This window comes from Cyrtonyx montezumae, unplaced genomic scaffold, assembly GCF_038088225.1.
Source record: "Cyrtonyx montezumae isolate F1298 unplaced genomic scaffold, pur_monq_1.0 scaffold_5, whole genome shotgun sequence".
Lineage (NCBI taxonomy): Eukaryota > Metazoa > Chordata > Aves > Galliformes > Odontophoridae > Cyrtonyx > Cyrtonyx montezumae.
This window is the reverse complement of record NW_027072056.1, coordinates 11,211,028-11,237,083: the sequence shown is the minus strand read 5'-3', so window position 1 is coordinate 11,237,083 and position 26,056 is coordinate 11,211,028. Positions and strand designations below refer to the sequence as shown.

The window sequence follows — 26,056 nt, the reverse complement described above, 5'->3', positions numbered from 1 at the left end:
GCCCCCGCGCACCGCCGCCGCTCCCAGGGACCGTCCCCGAGCGGGCGGCCCCGCACCTCCCGCTGCCCCCGGCCGCCCTCCGACAGAGGCGACATCAAACAGCGAGCACATGTCCGGCGGTGCGCAGAGATGCTGGCTGACGCGTCGGGTTCTTTCCTTTTTATTTTTTTTTTCCTTTTATTTATTTTTTTTCTTCTGCTCTGTTCTTCGTGAGATTTTGGAAGTGAGAAAGATCGGAAAGGATCTGAAAGTCTCAGCCCGTCCCAGCGCACAACTTTCGGGTCGGGCTGAGTGCAGCCCACGCCCGCGGACCGCGGACGGCGGAGTGTGGCCGTGGGTCGGTGCTCAGCGCTCCGTGTGCCGCGCTCCTGCCAACGCCGCGCTGGGTCCGAGGTGTAAACACATCCCCAGTCCCACAGGCACACACAGAGCAGTTCTTAACAGCACTTTCATAGAGAGGTAGTATGATCCTATATATCTAAAAGGTAATTAATTTGATTTATTATACTTGAAAAATCCTGTCTGCAGTACGGGCGTCATCTGGAAACTTCATGCTATTTTATACTATCGCTCTAAAGCCGAAATAAATGTTACGAATTGATGACAGCTTCCAGCTGCATGATAAAAATAGCCCCCTCGCCTCGCAGGATCGTGTTTCTTGTTATCGAAGATGAACCAAAGCTGACCCGTGGAGTTGTGCAGTGGAAAAAAATATATTTTGATATAAAATAAAAACCTTGGCTACGTTTAATACACAATGAACCTGAAATTGCAGCTTGGTTGTGGTGGAACGGAATACACGTCGGTGCGCTCAGCAAGTCGGAGAAATCCATCCTGCGGTCAGCCCCAACCAAGGACCTCGGGTATTAATCTCTCCGAATGAATTTGGAGAACATGTCCCTTTTGTTACAAATGCGATCCTCTCTACACAGACATCCGCACAAAATAAAGGAGGTTACGTGAGCCTCCGGCACAGCACCTCCACGTATAGCACACCGATGTGTGTCTTTCTGGAAACACTGCCGTTTCTTTACGTATAAATACAGATAGATAGCGGTGTGGGTATTGATGTATATACATACGTATATTTAATAAAACCTGTAACACGAAGGGTGATTCTGGTGAGCGCATGTGCAGTGCAAGCGTGCCCCGTGGGTTACCCCAAAGCAGATCCCGCACCTCCATGCTGCAGGAATAGGGCTGCGGGGCCGCAGCGGGCCCGGCCGGGCCTCCCGGCTCTCCCGGCCTCTCGCCAGCAGCACAGCCCCTCTCGGGGCCGAGCCTCTGCTTTTGGAGAAGAAAGCAAAGGTTTCTCCGCTGAAACGCCGCACCGCGGGGCTCTGTGCTGTGTTTCGAGGTGCGCGGTGCGCACGTGTGCGCGTCCCGCGGTGCGTGGTGCCCGACCGCGGGGCTGCGAGCGTGCGCGAACGGATCTGCGCGTTTTGGAACCGCGTCCAATAAACGGTACCCCCACGCCCTTGGGGATATCGCTCGCGAATTCCTTGCCCTCTGAGCTCCGGCGGTAACACGCACACCGCCGCCTCCGGCATCGGGTCACTCGGAACGCCCTGCCCCGTCCCAGCAGCCTTCTGCTCCCGGGAGCTCTGTGCCCCTCCCGCTTCTACCATGTCACCGTCGCCAGACCGCGGCTCCGCGCCGGGCTCGGTCCCCCTGCGCGTAGCCGGCTCGGGCCCGCGGCCGAGCACCGAAGCCTCTCCCAAAGGAGCAAACGCTCCGGACGTGAAAAAGCTGACAAAGTCGAGGCCGTGAGCATCGTAGCCGGAAAGGCAGTGAATTTCAGTCCCAACTCCTCGTGCAGCAGTCCAGGCGCTGCCGCTTCCTTACGGCTAAAAAAAGGGAGATAGGCAGTGGAGGCCAGAGCGGAGCGCGTGTCCCCATTTGAAGCGGGGTCCGCTTTAAGGAAGCTAACTTTGCCTTCTGAATGCCTTCCTCGCCTTTTTTTTTTAATTCAAGCGATCATGCACAAGCCATTAAAGAGACCTGAAAGGCGACTCTTCGGGGGCAAATGGAAGCGCCCGAGTATTGTTTAACATTTAACTTTCTGCTTGCGAACAGCACCGGCACGGCCGGGGGTTGCTGCGTGAACGCTGCTCTGGTGGGGACGTCACCCCCGCACCTCACGCACCGCACGCAGCCCCTCCGGGCACTCCCTGGGTGCTCGCAGCCTCCACACGGCGGGGCCCAGCCGCTGGCTGCCGGCACGGCGAGCTCGGGGGCGAGCGGCCCGCAGACGAAAGCATCCCGAACAGTCAGACATTAAGTTCAGGAGCAAAATAACGGCCACCGTCGAGGCTGAAGAGCCGAGATTCGTTTTTCTCCCCGCAAACCTTCGGGAGGAGATCTGCACAGGGCGCATCTCTGGGGGAAAGTTGGCTTCAGCGAGGGAACCAGCGTGGAGAAACCCTCCCTGCAGCCTCTCCTCCTGCGCGATGCCTCCCGCTCTGCCGGGCACCTCGGGGCACTGCTCCCCTCCACACGGCCGAGCGGGAAGCATCGCCGTGCCGTGGGCTGGGGTTCAGAGCATCAATCGCCTCTGACGCAGAGCACCTATGGGACCGCACCGTGCCCCCAGACAGAGAACAACAGCAGCAGCAACCAGACAACAGAACACCTCCTCGTGTTGCAGACTGCTCACACAGCCCTCAGCCCAAAAGTTGGACTAGCGCTCGGTCCCAAGAGCCGAGACACACACAGGCACAGATCAGCCCTCAGCGACCACTGCAGACCGCGCGCAAGTTCACACAGACTTGCCGTCACATCTTTAAAACGCCTCTCCCGCACCGCGCTTCCCTCGCATCCCATCCCTCGGTGGGACGGCCCTCTCTATTCCCACCACTTTCTCCGTTAGCCGAGCTCGGGTCGCTCTCTACAAGCCCTGACCGGGACAGCGAACCTCGAGCCGCGCTCGGGGCTCCTTAAACCCCATCTCCCGGCGGCCGTGCCCCGCGCAGCGCACTCCCCCGGGCAGCAGCGCTCCGTGCCGGGATCCGTGCGGGCCGAGCAGCTCCGGTGCCGCCGGGCCCTGCAAGGTGGCGCTCTCAGCATGGCACGGCGCTCCGCCTTAGAATAAACGCTGCGGGAAGGGAAAGTTCGAGCCGAGCTGCGGGAGCGCTGCCCCGAGCGGGGCTCCGAGCCCGCGACGAGAACTTCTGTGCTAAGGGGAACGGGGTGCGGGGAGTCGGGAGCCGACAAATCGCTCGGGGAGCTGTGGAAATGTTAGGGACAAAGAAAAGCACTCGCGTGGGTTTGCTGCAGGACAGCCTGGAGCGCTGGAGGCTGCTGCACGGAGCCGAGTGCGGAGCTCCGCCGCCCCCTCCCCCCCCCCCCCCCAACCCCCCCCTCTCGCGATTCATATCCCCATTGAGTCGCCGTGCACATAATATTTCTTTAAAGAAGCTGTTAAAGTGTCATCCTGGTCTACTGGAAGGTCAGTCCGTGCAATTCACTCTATGACATATCACAAGCGCTCGCAGCTTTAGCCAAGCTCATGATTTGTGTTGTCTGTTGATATGTTGTCTGCTTAATGGGGCGATCATGCAAGCTACAACCAGGAACAAAGCCCAACAGTTCCAACAACCGTAGCTAAGTTAGTGGAAGCAGTACAGCTTGCAAATCTATCAAACTAAACTGCAAGAAAGACAATCTGATTTAGAGAAAAGGCGTTCTGCTACAGTCATTAAGCACAAGTAATTTAGATTTTTTATATTGTCTTCTCATTTACAAATTTACTGTATCAACGCCAGCCAATGGAACGAATTTCTTAAGTAAATGAGAAATAAATAAAAGAGATAGAAAGATAATCAAATTACATAAAATAATTCTTACCCCCTAGATTTATTTTTTAGAAAGCTATTAACACTGGCAAATTTATAGTAATAATAATAACATAGCATAAGAAGTAATTGATTTAAATTAACATCACGTCTTAAGGAATATCAGCAAAAGAAGAAAAAGAAAAAGAAAAAAATGAAAAAGAAAGGAGAAAAATAAAGAAAAAGAAACAAAAAAGAAACAAAAACCAAAAATATACCCAACAACAACAACAACGGCCTTCATGACACAGTGCTGCACATCTCGGAGTGAAAGGCCCAAGGAAAGTCATGAATCCACTGCCTGAGAATTAGTTATGGTCATAAATGCTCTAAATTAAAATAGCAACAGAAATCTCCTCTGTTTTAAATCTCCTAATATATGTTATCCGAATTAATTTAATTTAGGGACCCGGTCCATGCAGATTCATGGGCAGTGCTGGAGTGGAGTGAAGCACTTCTCGTGTAACAATTCCCCACATTAATATTTATGTAGCATATGCAATCTATTTCTGTTATTTTTATGGTTGTTATTCTATGTCTGCAAAGGTCATTTAAATTATACTGCGGCCGAAAATTTGTTTCATAAATTTTGATATAAATACTAATTACACACTATAGTAATGCCAGCAGGGATCCTTTCATTTATCACATTTATATCACCTTCGCTGCTTTAGTGATGACATAATGGAAAGCAGTGAAAAACTGGGACAGTTTTATTCTAATATCCTAAAGCTAGCAGAGTTGCAGCAGGTTGACTGAGCGAATAAGGATTCCTACCACCATTCGTGGGATTTAAGAATCTTTAATAAGGTACGAAATGTTACCAAACAGTTCTGTAAACTAAATTTTACATACCAATTCTTCTAGCCATAAATATTGAATATCTTGTAACATGTATAACCGGACCTTTACATGCGGATAAATATGGAAATTAGGATTTATATACATTATGTTCTTGTATTTGCCAAAAGCAACGGACAGATATAGTTTATATCTTTTTTTTTCTTTTTTTTCTTTTTTTTTTTTTTTAATATCACTTTACATAAACAAATGTAACAGTTTGACACGCAGATCCAGGCTTTCACTATACGAATTTCTTGACAGGACGTGTAACAACATTTTACTGCACTACTTAGACTGGACTTTGGGACGAAATGTTGCACTTTATACAAAAAAGCACATTAATACCAATAATATTCTGTTAGATCGACGTTTAGACTGTAATAATACAAAGTAATTCACATTTTGGTACACATTTACTAGAACATTCTTGCCATTCAGTACAAATAGTTGGATTTCTACCTCTCCCCTCGGCCCCCCCCACCTCCACCCCCCGCTCCGCTCCCCCCCGCCCGCCCCTCCCCCCACATAGATGCAACCACAACTCCACGGCTCCCCGGCTTCGACTGCGATATAACTATGTACAAAATCAAACAGTACGTTCGTGTTTTTTGTGTTTTTTTCTCTCTCTTTTTTTTTTCTTTTTGAAGCTAATAATTCTGTATTTACAAGAGGGAGTGGGGGGAAGGCCGCTGCCCGAGCAGACATGCAGTTGGAGAGCTCTAATCAGTGGTTTCCAGTACAGCCCTACACGGTTGGCATTTGCCCTGGTAACCTTGTCTTCTTACGCATCCTACTAACCCCTTCGCCTACCAAGCCTTGGAACAGAGCAGAGCTGAACAGTCCAAAAAGTAAAAAGAAAAAAAAAAAAGTAATAATAATTAATTAAAAAAAAAGGAAGAATAAAAAGGAAAAAAATGAGAGAAATAAAAGAGAAAAAAAAAGGAAGAAAAACAAACAAAAAAAAGGAGTCTTCATTTTACTCAGTCCTGGGTCTACTGGCAGCATTTTGTTTTTGTTTGCTTTTTTTTTTTTTTTTTGTAATTCTGATTTCAGAGTGTTCATTATTTTTGGAGTCTTTTAAATAGGGTCTGGATTCGCTCGCTTGGGGCTTTTTTGTTTTGTTTCGGTTTGTGTTTTTCCGCTGTTCTGTTTTAGCGCTTTAAACGTACCATTCGTTAAAATTTGATGTAAGCGTGCTGTGGCTGGACGTGTGGTGGACTGCGGAGGAGGAAGGGGATAAGGAGCTGGCGGTCTGGTTTTCTGTGGATGGAGACACGATGGTTGGAGGGGTGGAGGACTCGTAGCCTGAGCTGGCGGCGGGAGAAGGCTGGGACCCCTGCGAGGATGATTCATGGACCTGCAAGAGAAAACCCGGGCAGAAATAGAGCGCGGCGGCGGCCCCAGGCCCTGGTGGCGGCGGCGTTCCGCGGGGACGCGCCCAATATCGGTTCCCGGCGCCGAGCTGTGGCCCGGGCCCCCCTCGGGGCTCTCCGCGGGACCGGGCCCTGCGAGCCGGGGCTCCCCCCCTCCCTCCCCGGCCGCTCAAACCGCGCAGCCCGTTGCGGCGGGGCGGGGGCGACCCCGAGCGGGCTCCGGGCCGGGGCTCGGCTCATCTCGGCGGCCCCGCGCCTCTCTCGGCGCTCCGCCCGCGGGCACCTCTCCCTACGGCCCAGCGGGTGCTGCCCGCGGCCGTCCCCGCAGCCCCTTCCCCCGGCCAGGCCCGAGGCGGAACCGCAGCGCCCCGCACAGCGGGCGCCCTCCATTTACCTTCATGTGCTTTCTGAGGGAGCTGGGGTGCGTGTAGGACTTGTCACACATTTTGCAGAGATAGGGCTTGTCAGAAGTGTGCACATGCATGTGCTTTTTGCGGTCGCTGCTGTTTGCAAAGCGCCTGTCACAGCCCTCGAATTCACACTTAAATGGTTTTTCACCTATTGCAGAGGGAAGGAGGGGGAAAAAACGGATCGGATTAGGCAGGGCCGCCGGATCTCTGCTCGCCCCCGTCGCAGCGCCGGACGGGAGCCCGGCGCTCCTTTGCAAACACTCGCAACTTTCTAAGTTCAGCGGGGCTCGAAGCCCCAGACCTTTCCGCTCTCCTCTGTCCTATCCACACCTCCGACCCTCTCTCAGCTCCCATTTCCAAACGGGGGGAGGGTGAGAGCACCCGATAACTTTTCTTTTTTCTCCTCTCTCTGCTCGCGCGGACGAATTCCAGCTGCAGCCCAGCGCCGGGCTCAGCTCCCGCTCCCATCTCGCAGCTCTCGAAGCGAGAGACAGAGCGGGCGTGCTGCTATTTCCACCCGATCTCAGCGTCCGCTTTGCAGTTTTGATGCCTCGCTCCAGCGATATTTTACTCTCTCCCCCCCCTCCCCCGTATTCTCCTGCAGTACCGAGCCCGGCCCGGCCGGACCGAGGCACGCACGGCGGCCGCAACCCCACGAACCGTCCTCGGAGCAGCTCGGCGCGGGGCGGCGCGGGGGGAGCGCTCCCGGCCCAGCGCAGCGCGGCCGCCTCCCGCGGCGGGGAAAAGTTCTTAGGCCCCCGGCGCCCGCCCTCCTCCGCACAACAATAACACGAGAACGCGCTCGGCTCGGTTGATTTCAAATCGCTCCACGGAATTAAATATTTACCAGCCCCTGAATCGCACGGGGGAGACGGATGAGCTGCCTGGAGTATTTAGCACCGTTTCTCATCGCGCCACGCTCAAAACTGACGAAGAACTATTAATTAAAACCTATAAATTTACCAGGACGGGTCGCTGCTATTTTTCTCCCCCCCCCCAACCCCCCCCTCCCTTGCCCTCACCATTCCGGCTGCAAACCGCGCCTCTCTCCCCCTCCGCCTCCCGGGCACCGCTCGCTTTTTGTCGCAGCCGCCGCCGCTCCCGAGCTCCAGCCCGCACCGCCGCGCAGCTCCGCGGCCCCGGGAGCAGCGAACGGCCCCGGAGCGGCCCGGCCCGACCCGGCCCCGCTCGTCCACGCGCGGACAGAAAGGCTACAGAGAAGGTTACCGTACCTGTGTGAGTTCTTTTGTGTATTTTGAGATTCTCTGATCTGGCAAACACTTTGCCACAGCCTGGGAAAGGGCAGGGGAAAGGTTTTTCACCTGTGTGGACTCGGATGTGATTTACGAGTTTGTATTTGGCCTTGAAAGGTTTCCCTTCTCGCGGGCACTCTTCCCAGAAACATATGTGATTGGACTGCTCGGGTCCTCCAACGTGCTCCACGGTGACATGAGTCACCAGCTCGTGCATCGTGCTGAAAGTTTTGTTGCAGGACTTTTTGGGGTTCGCCAACTGCTCGGGCTCAATCCACTTACAGATGAGTTCCTGCTTGATGGGCTGCCGCATGTAGCGGAAGAAGGCCCCCGCCCCGTGGTGCGCTGCCATGTTCATGTTCATGTGGCCGTAGCCGTGCAGCTGGCTCGAGGCGTAGTGCTCGGAGCGGGGGCTGGTGACCTGGCCGTACTGCTCGGCTCGGCCGTACATGTCTCCGGAGAAGCCCAGGCGCATCTGCCCGTTCACCACGTTGGGCGAAGCGTGGCCGGCGGCTTGCTCGTGCAGCCCGGGGAAAAGTATATGTCCCGCGGCATCGCCGTGTCCGTGCGGGCCGCCGAAGCCGCCGGCGGCGGAGGCGAAGAGGCTGTGCTGAGCGCTGGCGGCCGCGGCCTCCCCGAAGCCGCGGTTGCGGAACAGAAAGTCCCGGGTGGAGTTGAACGCGGCGCTGGAGTAGGAGCCGACGTGGGGCGGGTGGTGGTGGTGCCCCAGCGCCGCCGCGTAGCCCGGAGCCTGAGAGGTGAAGGCGGTCTGCCCGGCCGAGGCCAGCTCGTGGCCGCCGGGGTTGAGTTTGAAAGCGCCCATGCCGTCGGCGAAGGGGTTGATCCCCAGCCCCACTTCTCTGTCCGTGACATCGGCCGCGGAGTGGTGGCGAGACGATCCGAACGTAGTGACTCCTATGGCGGGATACTGCGGTCCAGCATCCAGAAGCATCTTCCCAGCGTCGATGCAGCAACCCAAAAAAAAGCACGCGCGCACGCACACAACGCGGAGAGAAGCAGCAGCAGCGGCGGCAGCGGCGAAAACACCCTCTCTGGAAAGTCGGCGACGATCACCACCAAAGCAACCACATCAAAAACACCCCCTTCGGCATCAGCGCGGGGGGGAGAAAAAAAAGGGGGGGGGAGGAAAAAAAAAAAAACAGAGGCTGGTGGGAAAGGGGGGAAGGAGATCTTCGCAGTCGCAAATAATAATAATAAAAAAGGTGCCCCAAAAAAAAAATTCACTGTCTCTCTGCTTTGACTTTTCTGGGAGGCTGAAGTGGGGAGGGGGGTTGGGGTGAGCGCAAAAAGAAACTGCCCGCAAATAACAATAACGGCGAGAGCTCGGCGCGGGCAGCAGAAAAACAAAACAAAAAAGAAACTTCCTTCAGTGATTTTTTTGGCTATAGGAATGTCGCGAAGTGGCCGAGAGATTGTTTCTCTCTCCTCTTCGAGCTTCCCCACACTCTCCCCTATTTTTTTTTTTTTGGCCTTTTTTTTTTTTTTTTCGCTTTGCAAAAAAAGGCGCAAATCATGCACAATATTGTCTTTTGCGGTTTATCTTCCTGGGGAGAAACTTTCACCTCCTCAGCCGGGCGGTGAACGCGAGACTGATAGCGGCAATCATTCCTGCAGATAAATGAATTGAAAGGACGACACCGGCCCCCCCCTTGATGAATGGGAGCCGGGGGCGGGGCGACGTGCGGGCGGACGTGGGCGCTGATTGGCTGCCGGCGGCTCCCCCTTCTCCGCGTAACTCCCCCCGGCCCCGCCAACGAGGGGCGCGCACGGCCGCCGCCCGCCGCTGATTGGCCGCTCCGCCTCATCAATCGCAGGTATTGTGAGCGCCCTGACAGCCCTTTGGACAAACAGGGCTTCCAGGAGTAGCAACTTTTGTTGTTGTTGTTGTTGTTTTTAATAATAAACCTTTTCTCCATTTTTTTTTCACGAAAATATTTCCAACACATCTTTTTTTGTGTCTGTGTGTGCTAAGGCAAAAAAAATAACAATAATAATTAAAAAAAAATCCCTTGATTGTTCTTAGGGTTCCTCTCTCCCCCTGTCTCCCTCTCTCTGCCCCTCTCTCTCCAGCACTCCTATAATGACGGTAATGATGGTTTCGCGGTGATCCCGATTTTTTAAGATCACTGAGCAACTTTTTAGGCTCTGAAAAGAGGAGCCCCGTAGTGACTTGCTGCTTTTGAAGTTGCTGTTTGCCGCCTGGTTAATACCGGAACTCTCCAAGAGTAGGTGCTGGGTGCGCTGGGCTTTATCTGTAGCCAACAGGCGTGATTCTGGGGGGAGCTGCCTCTGCCCTCCACCACTTTTCTGAAATAAATCTTGTTTTCTGCCCCCATCAACACGCAGGTGGGTGAGAACTCTTCACTTTCTGCTTTTGTTGTTGTTCTTTCGCTTCTTTTCTGCTATTTCCTTTCTCCTTTCTCTCTCTCCCCCCCCCCCCCCCCCCCTTCTTCTCGCTCTCTCTTTTTACGGAGTCTCTTTCATTCAGGTAAAAACTGAATTTCCCAAACAGACATCGTTTCACCCTCTGCTGCATGAAATTCCCGCATTCTTTGTTTGGTTTCTTTTTTTTTTTCCACTTATTTTTATTTCATCTGAAACCCTCGATAGGAGCAACGTATATTTTCTGACATCCAAACCTTTTCTAGTTCACAAATCAGTCACCCTTGTCACAGTTATTGAAATTCCTCAACTTGCCACACCAGGACGGTGGAAAAAGCAGGCGGTGCCTTTGTTGCTGACCAGGCTTTTGATCGCCAGGGAAAATTTACTTACCTTCAGATGAGTGAGCAGAAAAAGAAATAACACTCCCTTTGATTTAGTTAGAAAAATGCAGACATTTGGATTCAGTGCAAACATACAACACTTGGTTGTTTTCTAGATGCAACCCTCGATTAACCTGTCTTTCCCCAGCTCAAAGTCTATTGAAAATCTGCGGATAGTTCTTTTTTGTTCTCGCTACAAAGAGCCATTGACTATATATTAAAATGATTGTCGAGAGGTAGAAGTGTGATATTTAAAGCAGAAAGCCTTTGTGGCTTAATCAATTAAGCCAAGCAACACTTGTACAATATTTTAAACGACGCTTCGGCGCTGAAAAAAAACCCAGACATCGCGAACTTTACAATAGATGCATACGTGTGTGTATATACACTTCAGTGTGTGCACATGTGTGTGTACGCGCACAGAAACCCGGCAAATTGTTTATTTACTCGGTCGCCTGCATATTCATTAGGTCTAATTATTTTCTAGTAACGAAAACACAAAAAGCTCGCTAAGACTCGGAATCCTTCAATTTCGCCTTTGTTCAGCCCTTCACTTGGCTTATTCGCAACTAAATCTGAGCCCCCTCCAATTCGTGGTGGCAAACAAAGAAACTTTCAACTCCCGGTGCTAATGAAGGGCGCGGGCAGCCACCGCCGCGCAGGTACCGGAGCGGGCGGCAGCGGCACCGCCACCGCCGCTGGGGAACCATACGGTGCCAGGAGGGATGGCGATGGCCGTAGCCCAGAGAGGAGACCAACCACCAAACAACCAACAAATAAACTTTGATACGCCTTCGAGGAGAGTTCCGCTGCAGTTTTATCTGCAGATGCAGTTTGCCTGTGCTCAGTGCGTGAGGATCGCTTCCAAAGCAGATGTATTATGTAATTTCCCTTGGAGCTTGGGAGGCTTTGCAGCTTTTCGGAATAATGAGGGGCTGAATCTACACGTACGCGTTCATTCTGCAAAATCCGCTCGGAGGAATTGCAGTAGCTTAGAGCAACAGGTACACCCGCCCTGCGTGCCTCTGCGGGACGTGATCCTGTGCGGACGTCCCATTAATCTCTGCATTTGGTTCTAAAATTAACCGGAGCGAGGGACGGAGTTGCCAGCGTAATGGGGAAATCTTCAGGGTGATGGCATCAGGGAAACCTGAAAGTTGGGCAGCGCGGGGTGAGGCTGCCTCCAAGTTCGGGGGGACCAGTGACCGCGCCAGGTCCGCACAAAGCGCTCGGGAAGGCTGACGGGAGGGTATTTTTAGGAAGCCTATCTAAATATGCGGTGTAAGAGTGAATGTAAGAAAAAAAAAATGTTGTGGGTTGTAGAAGTTATCAAGTGGGATTTGCGGCGCGCTCTCTGCAGGAAACGAAAGCTGCTCCAGTTCAAAGCCACATGCACCAACGTGACATATAAGCCATTAAAATATCATCCTGACGGCTCATTTCTGCTTCATCATACATTCCCTAACTGCTTCCAGAAAGCAAGAAAAGAAGAAATGAAGGATGACCGCCTCGATGGAAGCGCCAAAGAGGTGGTGGGTTCTTACGGGGGGAGGGAAGGGGGGGGGGGGGGGGGGGGGAGTATTGTTTTCTTCTTTCATTCTTTCTTTCTTTCTTTTCCCTTCCCCCTTTCCCCAGTCACACCCCACCCCCCTTACACCCCCCCCCCCATCACCCCCCCACCCCCCTTAATTTTTGCCAGTTCAGATATGAGGGGAAACCTTCAACAGGTCGAAGGGGTAAGTGCCGGGGAGGAGGGGGTGCCTTGGGTGGCTGTCCCCACCGCCTTCCCCAAGACTTGGGCGACAGCTCCCTGTCCTCGGGGGTCCCGGCAGGAGGAGGCTCAGCCACCCCGGGAGAGAAGGGTAGGAGCCCCGTGGGGCCTGGAGGCAGAGCCCCGGCGTCCCCGAACCCACGTGGGGTCGGCTCCCGGCAGCACTTCGGCGTGTGGGGCGGGCGCACGGCGAGAGAAGCCCCGGGGTGCCGTCGAGGGGGGCACCGACACTCACTGCCGTCCCCGCGCCCACACCCCGGACCCTGAGGGGCGGGCTGGGTGGCACTCCTCGAGGCGGAGTGTGACTGGGATGTGCGGACCGGGGCGGGGGTGGCCCAGGGCGGAACGGCGGCAGTTCGGTGGGAAGGGGCAACGGCGGAGCCAGCTCGATCCCGCGGCCGCGTAGGTAGCCGGGGGTATCGAGCAGAGGGTAAGAACCGCTGACAATGGTGAGACCCGCGGTACAGCGTCCCAAGGATGCGCTCCCCGCCCAGCGCCTCGCCCAGCGCGGCGCCCGATGCCATGGGGCCGTGCCGGAGGAGACGGCACTCCGGCTCAGCACGCCCTTCTTTATAGGCGGCTGCAGGAGGGACGGAGCCCGGCCGGCCCCCTCCACCCCCACCCACATCCCACTCCCCGGGGCAGGGCCGGGGGAGCTGCCAAGGAGCTGGGTGCTGCCGCCAGCGCCGAGCGGCGCCCTCGGGGGGGCGGGACCCCATCCTCGGAGCCGCCCGGGAAAGGGGAGAGGCTCCCACACTGCAGCTGAGAGTGACCTATGACCCGAGCCTGGCTCCGTGTGCCGGCCCAGGGCACCGGGAGCTCCGAGTCCTGCGGCTGCTTTGCCAGGCACGGCCCCCAGCCCCGGGCAGCTCGGCCGGGTTCGAGCTGCGCAGCCGTCCCCGCTTGGGGAGCCCGACTGCAGGGCTCGGGGCTTTCTCCACCTGGTGCCGAGGAACTTTCTGGCTGCACCGACTCGTTCCCAGTCTTCCCGAAGGCAGAACAGGGTACCTGTAACCGGCCGGACTGCCGCATCCGGGGGCAGTGCCGCCGAACCCGGACACCAGAGCTCCCGTGGGGGCTGCGGACAGAGACAGCTCCCGGCCCCACGCTGTTCCACGGACGGCTGTGCACCTCTCCCTGTGCTTTAGGGAAGAGCGGCCGGATTCCACCCGCGGCTGGCCCGAGGGAGCCTCGAGCCCCTCGGCACCAACGAGGGCCCCGGTGGGGTCTGGGACCCCGCAGCAGACCCCCAGGGTTCGGCCGGCAGCGGGACAGGGCCGCCCTACGCGGACGGTGGAGCATCCCGCTCCCCACTCCGACAGTGGCGCCGTTTGATCGGAGAGGCTGCGAGGTCGCCCCAGAGTTGTAGCCAATATTTACTCAGTTCCTCAACTGTTCTGCCTTCGGTTTTGTCATCTGGTAACCATTTGAAATATTAAAAGCAGCAAAATTCTATTTATTTATTTATTTTGTCCAGTTTCAACAAGTTTCGGAGAACGCTCTGGAGCTGAGCACTCCCAGCTCCCCCATCCTACCCCATACGGCACCACTCCTGCAGAACTCTCGCCAGTAGGGCAGTGCTTGCTGCTCTGGCTCTATAAACGTGAGAGCCTGAATGGAAATTGACTGGTAAAATAATTCCTGAGGGTTTCCTCTGGTCCTTTTTATTTCGGCAGTAATTTCCATCACAGCAGTGAAAAGGTTGAAGGCATCAAATTATTTGTGATGGAGTATGCCTGTGATAGGCTGACGAAGTTTCATAATTAATATCATCAATTATTTGGCTTAGTATAGATTTTTATTTCGCAGCCCTGGAGTCTCAATAATAATAATAGCAACAGCAGTAGTAATAATAATCTCCTTCCAGAGGATAAAAAAAAAAAAAAAGATTCTCCTCTGCTTTTCTGTACTGTAAAATACTTGAGAATTTCAAAGGTGTCTGTAAGAATTCGGCCTCGGACATCGTATCAAAGCCCAGATCTGCACTCGGGGCTACTGCTGCCGCTCAAAGAGATGCGCCAAGTTCTGCCTGCAGCAGTGGCAGTGCTCTGCCTCGCAGAGTGCAAAGAGCAAGCTGAAAATTATAGGCAGGGAGAAGTGCCAGGGTGTTACAATGCTAATCCTTGCTGAGACAACAACTTGCGTTGGAGGCTCGCGGAGAGCCCGAAATTTAATTTCGGGAAGGAAGGATCTGTAAACAATATAGTCGAGTTGATAGAAACCCGCCTCACAACAGTCTGCCAGAAGGTGAATGTCAGATCAAAGGAGAAGTTGAAAAGATGCCCTTTCATAATTTTTTTTTCCCTTCATCAGCCATGGAAACTTCATGACTCCATAAAACATGTGATGCTTTGCTGGGGAGACAGCCTCCAGTTTCCCCTCGGAGAAAGCTCCTCTCCCCCACCCCTCGCTGTTAACTCCCGGGGTTTGTTTCTCTTGGCGCTTTTTTTCCTTTTCTCCTTTTTGCCTCCACGATGCCCTAGTCGTGCATAGCCATACTCATTTCATATCACACACAAATGGTTATGCTCTTAACTTTCCACCCCTCTTCCCTAACAGGAACAAAGTCGGGAAATGAGGCACAAGACTCCCCTTGTAATGAGGAAAAGAAAACGACTTTACAGAAACATCCTGGAAAAGTCAAGTAAGTTAAAATATGTCTATTTTTCACTTCAAAGGAGACAATATTTTTTTTCAGCTTAGTGTTTAACGTACTTGCATAAACACAAATCAGCGACACAACGCCCCACCAGCAGCTGCCTAATCCCGCTGAATGCCTATTCATTTGGAGGTTCTAGAATTAATATTTGACGACTCTCTCATTGAAACAACAACCCCTGACCCCATGTGATTGCACTGTCACATTATTCTATGACATATTCATCTTGAATTCATTTACGGACGATTTGATTGGAATGAGGTTTGACATGTATTGGATCCTATTAAAGAAGAAGACTTTGATCTTGTTGATGGGGTTTACATGATATGTATCATCTTTACCAGGGCTACTAGGCTTCTACAACGTGGTGTCTAAGTAGTTAGTGACTGACAGCTTATCTGACAGGAATACCTTAATCTTGAGGTGCTGAATGAAATATTCTATTTAAAATAAGCATATGATTTGCTTGTCCTAGGGTAGCTCTAGGTCACAAAAAGTGAGAGACAAACCTAGGCACAAGTCCTTGCTCGTCTGATGGCTGAATTCCCTGAAATAAAGAAGTCCCCATGTATGGGAATGGGGCGAGGAAACGGAAACAAAGGAAGAATGCGATCCCCAGCCGCTTGGTGCCCCTCTCTGCGAGGAGATGCTGAGGGTATCGGCAGGCTCCCCCGAGCCATACCCTCCGAGCAGCGATGCCTTTCCCGGCTCAGCCACTGCCCGCACACCCTCCTGGCCCATCGCGAGGCTGATGGCTGTGGGATCGCACAGGAGCACTGCTCAGTCCCCTCTGTTTCTCTTCGTTATTATTATTTTTTTCTTTCTCTGAGGAAATATTAGGATTTTCAGATCAATCCTTTCCTCCCGTCCGGGAGTTGAAGCCTAAAAGGCAACTCCTTGAAGCTGCTGTATGGGGATTTCAGGGCATTCCCTCACCGTCCAGCTCGGAGGAATTCTGGCCGACTCATCGGGCAGGGAACTGTGCTCAGGGGAGGGAGAGCACGGCCGAGGGGCCGGAGGTCAGAGCCCGGGGCAGGACCTCTCCTAGCACTGAGCACTGCTCTAGGGGGGAGCAGCATTTGGCCCCAATTCAAAGAGCACATCGCGAGAAGTCCCGGTTTCCTGGGGCTTTGCCTATCGCCTACACAGAAAGGTAGCGACAGGGAGAAGTGCCTTGCTGCGTGGGAAGATTCACACCAAAATCGTGGTAGCTCTGTAAAGCCGGACGGGCCCATCCCCGGGGCTGTGCGGTGCGGGGCTGGTCCTGCAGGATGCGGTGCAGACAGGGTCGGGGGCTTCGTGTCGCAGCTGCCCGCCCGACTCAGCCCCACAGCCCGGACCGCGGGCAGAGGCCGTAGGGTGGGGGAGAGCGGTAGCCCTAGGGCCAGGGAAAGCAGAAGGGTGCCCCGGAGTCATCTTAGAGGGGAAAACCCGGGTGCACCGCCACACAGCCTGTCTGTCAGCTCTCTGGAGCAGACATCCAGCATAGGCAGGCTTGGGGACTTGGGGCTGCGTATATGTTCACAGCTGCTAGGAAAGTTGTACCGAGCACAAAGCTGTCCGGGGAACGTGTTGATTGCCCCCCGGCTCTGCCACCAAGAGAGCACCGAGGTTCCTCTGTGCTTCATTCTATCCTAAGGTCTACCCTACAGGTCTCATTGTCCTAGCACTGAACCTGCCCTGATGCCCTGCTCAGTTTGAACTGAGCGTTTCTGTTTTGCTGCTTGAGCATTGCTGCCTTCTGCCTGGAAATGCTCAGGTTCATCCAGCTCAGCATTCCCAGAGGGAGTCCAGTTGGGGATGCCCATACCGTAGCCAGGTGGGTGGAAAGGAAATAATAACAATAATAATAAATCCTTGGCCATGCACGGGCTGATGTTGACACAGTTGAGCATTTGCCGAGCTCATCTGGTCACACACGGCTCACAGCGCTGCCAAGAGCAGGAGACCTCTCTAACCCCTCGAAGCAGCAGCCAAAGGGCCGCCTAACGGCGCTCGGGATCCCAAGCATCCCGCGAGCACGGCCAAGCTCCGGCCCCACTGCCCTACTCTGCCGGCACCAGGGACCCCGCCCGCCCCCCAGGACGCCGGAGTCGGGGCTTATTCGCTGTTGGGAGCGGGACTGGGAGCAGAGTGCGAGCCGAGAGGCATCGATGTCCAAACAAAAAGTACTGCAGTATCTAAAAGTGAACGCAGGGCAAAACCCGGTTAGAACATCTTCAATAGATAAACTGTTCCAGATGTATTCTCTCCTGACCGAGAGGTGTCAGAATTGGTGGATAACAAGTATGTAGAGGTGGAGGGTTTTCGAGAGGTTAAGGAAAGCGGCTTTGTTTGGAATTCACACTCTCGGTCCATTTGTAAGTAACAGATTCGTACTTCCTAACGTTTGTCTCTATGAGCTCTCCTATTGAGATGCTCATGAATAGGACCGCCAAAACCATTTCCTAGAGCTAGTAGCTGGAAGTTAAGATACGATGAGGCACGTGCTGTAAAATGCCTGCGTCAACAGGTTCTGTAAGGATGGAGAGATGACTGCATCATTTGCCCCTTTTCGTCATACCCCCACTCAGAAAGATGTACACGAGGAGGTACCTACAGCCGGTGACCATAACATCACCTTTGTGTTACGAGGGAAATAGGGCGAGAGCCAAAACTGCAGCCAGGCAGTGTGCTAGGCTGTGCCAAGAACGTGTCCTGTGTGATTCTGGGTGTCTCATGTTTACATCCCACCGTTCCCACTCATTGGCTAGTACCTTCTGTTCTGAGAGCAGCTGTCCTGACCATGCCGAGCATTTTCATACTTCGCCACTTACTGTAAAGCCGATACTGATAAACTTGTGTGGAAGCGTGGAAATCTGTACTGGGAGCTTCATCCGGCATGAGAGAGAGCAGCCATGGGAAAGTGACAGCAAGGCAGGTACTGAGCAGTGGGAGCCGGGCTTAGGGAACTGTCTGCTTTACTTTGGTCATTGGCAGAGTCCTCTCTGTAGTAGCACCCCAAATCTGGTGGTGCTGTAGGCAGTTGTACTTCTTGTGTCTTTTCCCATGCTCCACGGACTTTGTTAAGTTCCCAGCCCCCTTTGAACAGTGAAGTGGGAGCTTCCTTCTGCACCCCGAGCTTATCTAAACCCGTCAGGCCTCAGTGCCCGGAGCCTAACCGGGCTCCCACAGCTGGCAGCCCGCGCCCCTCGGGAGTGCTCATCCCTCCAGGTGAGAAGCACAGAACGGAGGCGTTAAGGACGCGTTGCAATGTTTTCCATCAAACCGAGGATGGGGATCTACCCGAGAGCATCAGAGAGATACGGGAAGGGAGAGACTCCCTCTTCTGGGTTAAGCACTCAGACTCAGCCCAAACACCACGATTTCTCGCATTGCCCGGGCAGCCAATGGCCAGACAACGCCCAAACTTCCTCAGGGAGGGGAGCGGGACCGTTTCGAGAGTCCTTTGTGCGCGTGAGAGCCGCGGTACGGCCCCGAGCACGGGGACACGGCACAGCCCCACGGCAAGTGCCGGGGACCCAAACAAAGGAGGAGGCCGCGGGGAGCCGCCAGGGCTCTCTCACCGGGGTTCCCCCTGCCCCTCGGGGCTTTGTTCACCCGCACCGAAGGCCGGGCCCGGCGGCAGGACCGTGGGCACTCTCCCGCCATGGCCCCGGCCCTGGGCAGGGCTGAGGGAGAGCGGCGGGCTGTGAAGGGGAGGGGGGGGGGGGGGGGAGAACGCTGTCAGCGGCGCATGCGCAGTACGCAGCTCACCGCAGTCCCCCCCGCCCGCGCAGAACGATAACCTTCGGTTCGGCGGCGGGACCTGTCAGCGGTGACGTCACGGCGGCGGCGGCCAATGGGAGAGCGCGGCGATTGTTTGGCCGCGGGGCCGTGCGCGGCAGCCCCCGGAGGCGGCGCGGTCCCGTCCCGCGGTCGCGCGGGTCTGCGGGGCCCCGCGGAGGTCGGGCCGTGCGGGGACCTCCCCGGCCGCAGCCGCCGCCAAAAGCGAGCACCCGCCACCCCCGTGCAGCCCACCCGCTGGCACCGTGCGCCCCGCCGCCGCTCCGGCGGGACGGGAAACTTTTGGGGGGAGAAAGAGGAAAAAAAAAAGTTTTTCCCCCCCTTTTTCTTCGCTTTTTATTTATTCCCCCCCTCCCAACCCCCCCCCCCCCCCCCGACCTCCTCCGGCTCTCTCTCCCCTCCGCCGTCAGATGGCTTTTTAGCGTTAACAGCTAAAGAGCGTGGGTGCTCCGGGGATCCCAGTGATGGACCCCGCTGCTCTCTGCGGGCGGAACGCGGCGCTGAGATTCGTTGACCCGGTGGAAGCTTTACGCCCCCATCCCCGCCACCCCCCGCAGCCCGTGCCACGCTGCCCGGGCCTCGCAGCGCACTCCCCCGCCGCCGGGTCCCGCCTCGGGCCGCACCAACACATGGGGCACCGCCACCATCCTCATCCTTCTCCTCAGCATCACCTCGCGGCCCTAAAGCTCGGCCCTGCCCCTCAGCCCCACCGCCCGCGCCCGGCGGGCCCGGCCCAGCCGTTCTCCGGTCACACAGCAGCGTTCGGCCCGGCGGCGGCCCCCTGCCCCGTGTCCCACACAGCTGCTGTCAGGGACCCGGCCATGCCCGGGCTGAGCGAGCAGCACCCCGCTGCCCGATCTCACCACGGACTGTTTGTCTCGACAACAGGTAGCTGCCCCGGACACCGCGGGCACCACCGCCCCTCGGAAGCCGGGAATCCCGCGCTGTTCGCTGGACTCCATGAGCAGCCGCCCCATGCAGCTCCAGGTGGCCATCTAAACGGACAGATAAGGCTGGGGTTACCTGGAGAAATGTACGCCAAGGCTGAACATTTCACTCCAGTGCCAGCCTCCAGGACAGAGCCTTTTGCTGCTTCTTCGCTTCATAGCTACGGTGGCATGAACCTGAACGTGAACCTGGCTCCGCACCACGGCCCGGGGGCCTTCTTCCGCTACATGCGGCAGCCCATCAAACAGGAACTCATCTGTAAGTGGATTGAGTTGGAGCAGACTCCCAAAAAATTATGCTCGAAAACTTTCAGCACGATGCACGAGCTGGTGACTCATGTCACCGTGGAGCACGTTGGAGGACCCGAGCAGTCCAATCACATATGTTTCTGGGAAGAGTGCCCGCGAGAAGGGAAACCTTTCAAGGCCAAATACAAACTCGTAAATCACATCCGAGTCCACACAGGTGAAAAACCTTTCCCCTGCCCTTTCCCAGGCTGTGGCAAAGTGTTTGCCAGATCAGAGAATCTCAAAATACACAAAAGAACTCACACAGGTCAGTATGGAAAGCTCTCTTTACTCTCTCTGTATTATTCAGCATACTATTTTGCTTTATTTTGTTTTGAATGTGTCCTTTGCGTTGTTGTTGAATGCACGCCAAGTCCTTCTGGAAAATAAATTTTCAAATTTGTTTGCTTTTGTACCGCTTGGAGGGAGGGGGAGAAAATGGACGAGGGGGGGAAAGGTGAGCGAGAACAAATCTCAGAATTCTCGTCCATGTTTTTTTTTTTTCTTTTTTTCTGGTTGTGCGGCTGTGAGGTTTGTGCGGGGAGAGATGTGACCATACCGAGTGGTAGAGCTATTGCTGCTGCTTCACACGGGCGTGGATTTTTCTTTTTTTCTTTTTCCTTTTTTTTTTTTTTTTCTCTGTTGGCAGTTCAATGTAGTTAGGGAAAAAAATGAAATCATTGTGCAAGCTCCCAAATTAAAAGTGAACAATAGGACTTACAACTTGTCTAGTCAGTTTTGAGTGATGTCGCTGAGATGCTGCTGGTCTAACGTTGTGAGAATAACACAGCTGCGACCTTTTCGTTCAACAGTTTTGTTTTGGGCAGAGGGAGTTTCAAATGTTTGATCTGAATAACACTGACATATTTAATGAGCATTGCCATCCACGGACTCCGTGCGCTCGCAGATACGGGGAGCTGCAAGTTCTGAATCTCGGGAGGGAAAAAAGAGAAGAACCCCCGGTATTGTTTCGGCCTGTACGGTTTGAGATCTCATTTACAGACCTGTGAAGCGAAATTGGGACATGTGTCGGGAGCGTCTGTTGGTTCTGGCTAACAGAAATAAAGTCACTCGGTGGACGATCTCGCAAAACTCTTTGAACTCTTCCGGCCAGGAAAGCATTTATAATTAATGAAATGACACGTAGAAAGTTTTCACACTTCCAGGAGCAGCTTGTGAAGTTGTATTAATTAGTTTAGCAGCCGGTGTTTGTAGTCTGTAGAGCTGGGGTTCTTTTTTTTTTCTTTTTTTTTTTTTCCTGAGGACGATAAGAAATAAGCCCTTTTTGGAACATTTAATCTGTTCCAGTGTCGGGTTTTCCATCCCCACCCCCTCCTGTACTGCCTTATGCACTGCGAGGGAAACTCCATAATCCTATTGTAAGATCTGCTTACAGCCAAACGATTTTTTTCGCCCTCCAGTTCCTAAAAGTCCCCTTCCCCCACGCTCGCTGCGGCCCAACCTTCGAGGAGCCGCGTTTTTACGATACAACCCGACGTGCATGACATCTATCCTAATTTCGTATCGTATCGCCTAAGCATAGCGCGGAGGTTTTACAGCGAGCATCACTCGTCACCTAATTATTTTTCCATCGCTCTGTGAGTAGCTCATCTGGGCGGGGGTGGGGGGTGGGGGGCAAAGCGGAGCTGGGTTCCTCTCTTCTTACTCGGCCCCTTTGCGAGAAGAAAGGAGCGGCCCCCGGTCACGCAGCTTGCAGCCGGATCGGAACAGGTACAGCCTTCGCCCGGCGGAGCTCATCCCCTAATGACGGCGTTTTTCTTAAGTAAACAAACTTTTACTGCTCTTTAACGGCCTCACTGTTTGAAGTCTCTCAAGCAGAAAATGGTTAAATTCTTGGGGAAAGTGACCTACATCGGCGAGGCAGGTTCAGGGCAGAGCCGCGATCGGAGCTGTGCGTTTATTAAACATAATTCCGCGCGTCTGTACTTTTCACTTTAACGTTCCCGGTGATTAATTGCTGTATTGTGAAAACTCCTGCGGGGCCTTTATGGTTCCACCGTTTCTATTAAACACCCAGAAGTTGTCAAAAGCGAAATGTTTCTGAAACCCTAATAGAACTAGCTACAAATTATTCATGAAGACAGTTCTAGATTCAACAGGAAAATTATTGCCTCCTCAAATATTAATGACCGCCGCTCTCTCCGGGGCCGGGGAGGGCTCTCTGCCGGGGTTCGGTTCCCCAGGCCCGACCGAGGTTCCCGTGAGCCCCGGGGTGGGGGTGGGGGGGCCGGGCAGGCTCCCGGCGCTGCCTCCCCGGGGCCCTCTGCGGGCCGTGGGGTGCTGCCCGCCGCCCCGCTCCCCCGCCCGCAGCCCGAGGCCGCCGCCTCCGGCCCCCCCGCCCCCCGGAGAAGTTGGTAAATACCTTAATCCACTCCCGGAGACGGGGGATTATGCCACAATTTCCGAGCAGAGAACGGTTTTGCGCAGCTACAAGTGGGGGGGTAACATGGCGGGTTGGGTCCTGCGTTTCTCCATCGCTCGGAGAACTCTCCGCGCGTCCGCATCGCCGCACCTCTGTGCCCGGGCCGCCCTGGGAGGACCGCACCGTGTCCTCTTTCTTGCGGGTGGGGTTCCCACGTAAGAAAACCCGCTCTCGGGAAAGGAATACAGCTCGGCCGGCTCCTCTTTACCGAGGCGTTCACGAGAATGCAACCCGGGCAGCTGCGGAAGCGCTGCCCTCTCCCCGCTGCTCTCTGTCTGCACGAGGGCTTCTCGGCGCCTCTCTCACGGGGTTAAGCGAAGTTTAACGTTTTTCAACTGTGGAGGAAGCTGAACGCGCCGCAGCCGCCTTTACCTGATTGTAACTCACGTTGCACAACCGGAGTGCTTATGAGGATGGCTTTCCCTGGGGCCTCCTAACTTACTGCTTGCTTGTACTACACTAATATCCTTGATTTGTTGTCTCAACGTAGATGCTGAAGGTCAAATTGTTGCCTTACGTGAAGCTGTAATTAGATTATATGCGTGCGTGCATATGCACCGCTGTATACCGACGGCATTCGGTTACAGACCCGCATCAATTTCTCCGAGACCTTATTTTTAACCTCTCCCCCTTCTCCCCGATGCCAGGTGTTTACCAATCCTCTGTGCAAATGTTAGCGGAGACCGTCAGTGGGTATTCCGGAGGAAGGGACACGCTCGAAGCGCAGAGCCATGAGCCTTTTCCCACCCACCTTGCATAAAGTGCATTCATGTGAAATATTTGGAATGCTTTCCTTTATGTGCCCGTGCTCACAGCCAGCTAGAGGTGGGCTGCGCCTCTCCGAAATTCGATCGTGACGATCCGCGAGGGGATAAAAGCAGCCAACAAATTAAAAACCCAAAGCTCGGAGCTTTGACAAACGTTTCGGATCCCTTCCACCACACACGCCATGATGGGAGCACAGGGGCTTTGTTTGTACTTGACGATTAGGGTTCGGCTGCACATCTCGTGGCGTCCCCCGCGCCCCGATACTTTTTGGCTTTTAGGAGGTGAGGTTATTTTCCCACCCGGATGCTGCGGGACCTGAGCGCTCCTTGCCAAGCTCGGTTTGCAGAGTGCCATTGTCAGTGACAATAACGCAGTCGTCATTTCAGCCCGAAGCTCTCCGTGACACGTTCCCTGGAAAGCTGCCTCTATATCTTGCACCGTGCCCGGTTCGCACTATCCCAACTTACGCGTGACTTTGGCAACACAATTATATTTCTATTCTGCTTAACGTCCCTTATCATGTTATCCGACAAATTAATCCCGATTGCGACTCCTTCCATAACTGAATGGTTCAAATGAAAAGAGAGTGCTACCCTAGGCAGACATGCCCCGGCCTACTCCTTCTCCTGAGGAATCCCTCTAGTTTCGCCCACACCATCGTTGTCTTTTAGAAAGATTTTGTGCTTTGCCATAAGGTGTCAGCAACTGGAGAGTGGGGAGAGGAGAAGGGACGCAGATCTTCCGCAGGACTGTAATCAGTGCGAGAAAGAAGTGCACGGGATGTGATCTGGAGAGGTGACGAATAATATTTCCACGTGCACCTCCGGGAGTGTGAGAAATGTATTTAACGTAAAAAACGCTCCCAGGGATAAATCACTGCCCGGTCTTTCCGCAGGACACCGCGGTCCTCAGGGACAGCGAGCATTGTTTACCCGGAATGAACACTTGGCCTCTAAGTTTTCCTTATCTGGGGGCTTTGTCTTGTGCACAAAACCCCACGTTGACACCAAGGGCAGGGGCGGGAAGAGCAGCCCCTGGCCGGCCGGGCCGAGAGCTCCCGCTGCGGGACCGGGTGGGCAAGAGGGGAGCGCGGCGGGGAAGGGCCGGGGCGGGCGGGGCCCGAGCGGAGCCGCCCCAGGGGAGCCGTGCAGGGCCGGAGATGGTAGGGGACAAAACAGGGTCGGGGTGCGGGGACTGCCTGGCGGGCCCGGTACTAACGGCTGTACTCTCCCTTTGCCACCCGCAGGGGAGAAGCCGTTCAAATGTGAATTCGAGGGCTGCGACAGACGCTTCGCCAACAGCAGCGACAGAAAGAAGCACTCGCACGTCCACACCAGCGACAAGCCCTACAACTGCAAAGTGAGAGGCTGCGACAAGTCCTACACTCACCCCAGCTCCCTGAGAAAACACATGAAAGTGCACTGCAAATCCCCTCCTCCCAGCTCCGGCTACGAGTCCTCCACGCCCTCCTTGGTGTCCCCCTCCTCGGACTCCGGCCGGGAGCACCCCGCCTCGTGTTCCCACGCCGAGCCCACCGCGCCCGCACCGCCCGCCGCCAACCTGAGCGAATGGTACGTGTGTCAGGGCCGCCCCGCAGCCCCGCAGCCCCCGCGCCCCGCCGCCCCACCGCCCCGGCCCCGCTGCTAAGGGAGCACGGCGGGCGGAGGGAGCGCGGCTGCGGGCAGCGGGAGAGGAGGGGACAGGCCTTGGCTTCGGCCCCGGGGAGGCAGAGCCGCTCTGCCGGACCCCGCTGCTCCCGCTCGGCCGGGCCAAGCTGCCTCCCTCCTCCGTGCACACCGCCCGCCGACCGCCTCGCTCCTGCCTGGCCACAGGCGCGCTGAGTTGCTGCAGCTGTTTCCTTTTTCCTTTCCTTTTCCTTTTCCCTTTCCCTTTCCTTTTTCCCTTTTCCTTCCCTTCCCTTTCCTTTCCCTCTCCCCACCCGCAGTGGTTTCCCGCAGATTCGCAGCTGTACAGGTTTTCTCTCGTCAACAGTGTCTCGTGCTGAAGTGTTCCGTTCGTCCACTACTTTCTGTGAGAGTGCTGTGTTGCTTTTTTTTTTTTTTTTAAGAAAAAATATATAAACAATTATTTGTTACCGAACTGTACAAAATCGATCAATTAAATTCTTTCGTTAATTAACTCTCTCGATGGACGTTTCTGTAAAGAATCTCCCACCGTTCCATGCAGCAGGATGTAACAATACCTACAGCTACAGCTGTGTGTTTCCCCCAGTGGCTAACACAGGCGGTCCAAGCAGTGTGGGGCTGCCCGTTTCTTCGAAGCTGACTCCCCCAAATCCCACCCCCCCCCCCCCAGGTGCGGTCTCTGTCTGGGGGAGGGGGGGGGGAAGGAGGGGGGCTGGGGGCAGAGCCGCCAATGACGTCACGCAGCGGGTGGGGGCCCGGTGCCCCCCAGCAGAACGGGACCGGGGCCGCTGCTGCACGGCTGTGCCCTGCGGAGCGCTCCCGGTGCCGGTGCTCGCACAGCGCGGCTGGGGCATGCCCCGGAGCTTAAAGCTAGACCCTACACAAACATACACGGCTCAGTCCTCTAGGCGAAATAAAGAAGGAAGGAGAAAAAAGAAGAAGAAGAAAAAAAAACCAACAAAAACAAAACAAGTACACAAAAGCCTCCAGTGGGGTAGCTTGAAACTGCCGAATGGTACCGTTTTAATTACTTTAATGATGTTTAAGAATAGCAGATAGTATAGGCAAATAAATAGCACGGGCTGCTGGAAGGGGTTCCCACGGCTCGCTGAGTGCGGAGCGGCGGCTGTGAGCGCTTCCCCCGTGCCCTGCACACCCCCTCTGCCCAGGTGGCTGCGGCTGTGTCCGGTGAACACACACACGTACACACGTGTGTGTTTAAAGATGTCAAAATAAAAGCGAGAGGAAAA

General features: G+C 54.8%; 3 protein-coding genes and 1 long non-coding RNA gene across 4 annotated transcripts in view; 2 read left to right on the top strand and 2 right to left on the bottom strand.

Annotated features, from left to right (window-relative positions):
* Positions 1-26,056, top strand: part of PLSCR1 (phospholipid scramblase 1) — a 431,180-nt gene that overhangs the window by 63,163 nt on the left and 341,961 nt on the right. The gene's annotated exons all lie outside the window — the stretch shown is intronic.
* On the bottom strand, positions 5,278-8,664 carry ZIC1 (Zic family member 1). The gene is made up of 3 exons (XM_065748592.1): positions 7,692-8,664; positions 6,444-6,607; positions 5,278-6,033 (listed from the first exon to the last, which is right to left on the bottom strand). Exons 1-3 carry the CDS (start codon positions 8,662-8,664, stop codon positions 5,836-5,838), a joined length of 1,335 nt encoding a protein of 444 aa, XP_065604664.1. The 3' UTR covers positions 5,278-5,835.
* On the top strand, positions 11,959-24,807 carry ZIC4 (Zic family member 4). The gene is made up of 4 exons (XM_065748410.1): positions 11,959-12,030; positions 14,829-14,913; positions 19,603-20,217; positions 24,407-24,807. Exons 1-4 carry the CDS (start codon positions 11,992-11,994, stop codon positions 24,805-24,807), a joined length of 1,140 nt encoding a protein of 379 aa, XP_065604482.1. The 5' UTR covers positions 11,959-11,991.
* On the bottom strand, positions 21,180-22,423 carry LOC136056080 (uncharacterized). Its single transcript, XR_010622910.1, has 2 exons — positions 22,333-22,423; positions 21,180-21,972 (listed from the first exon to the last, which is right to left on the bottom strand). It is a non-coding gene; the product is annotated as an uncharacterized LOC136056080 (long non-coding RNA).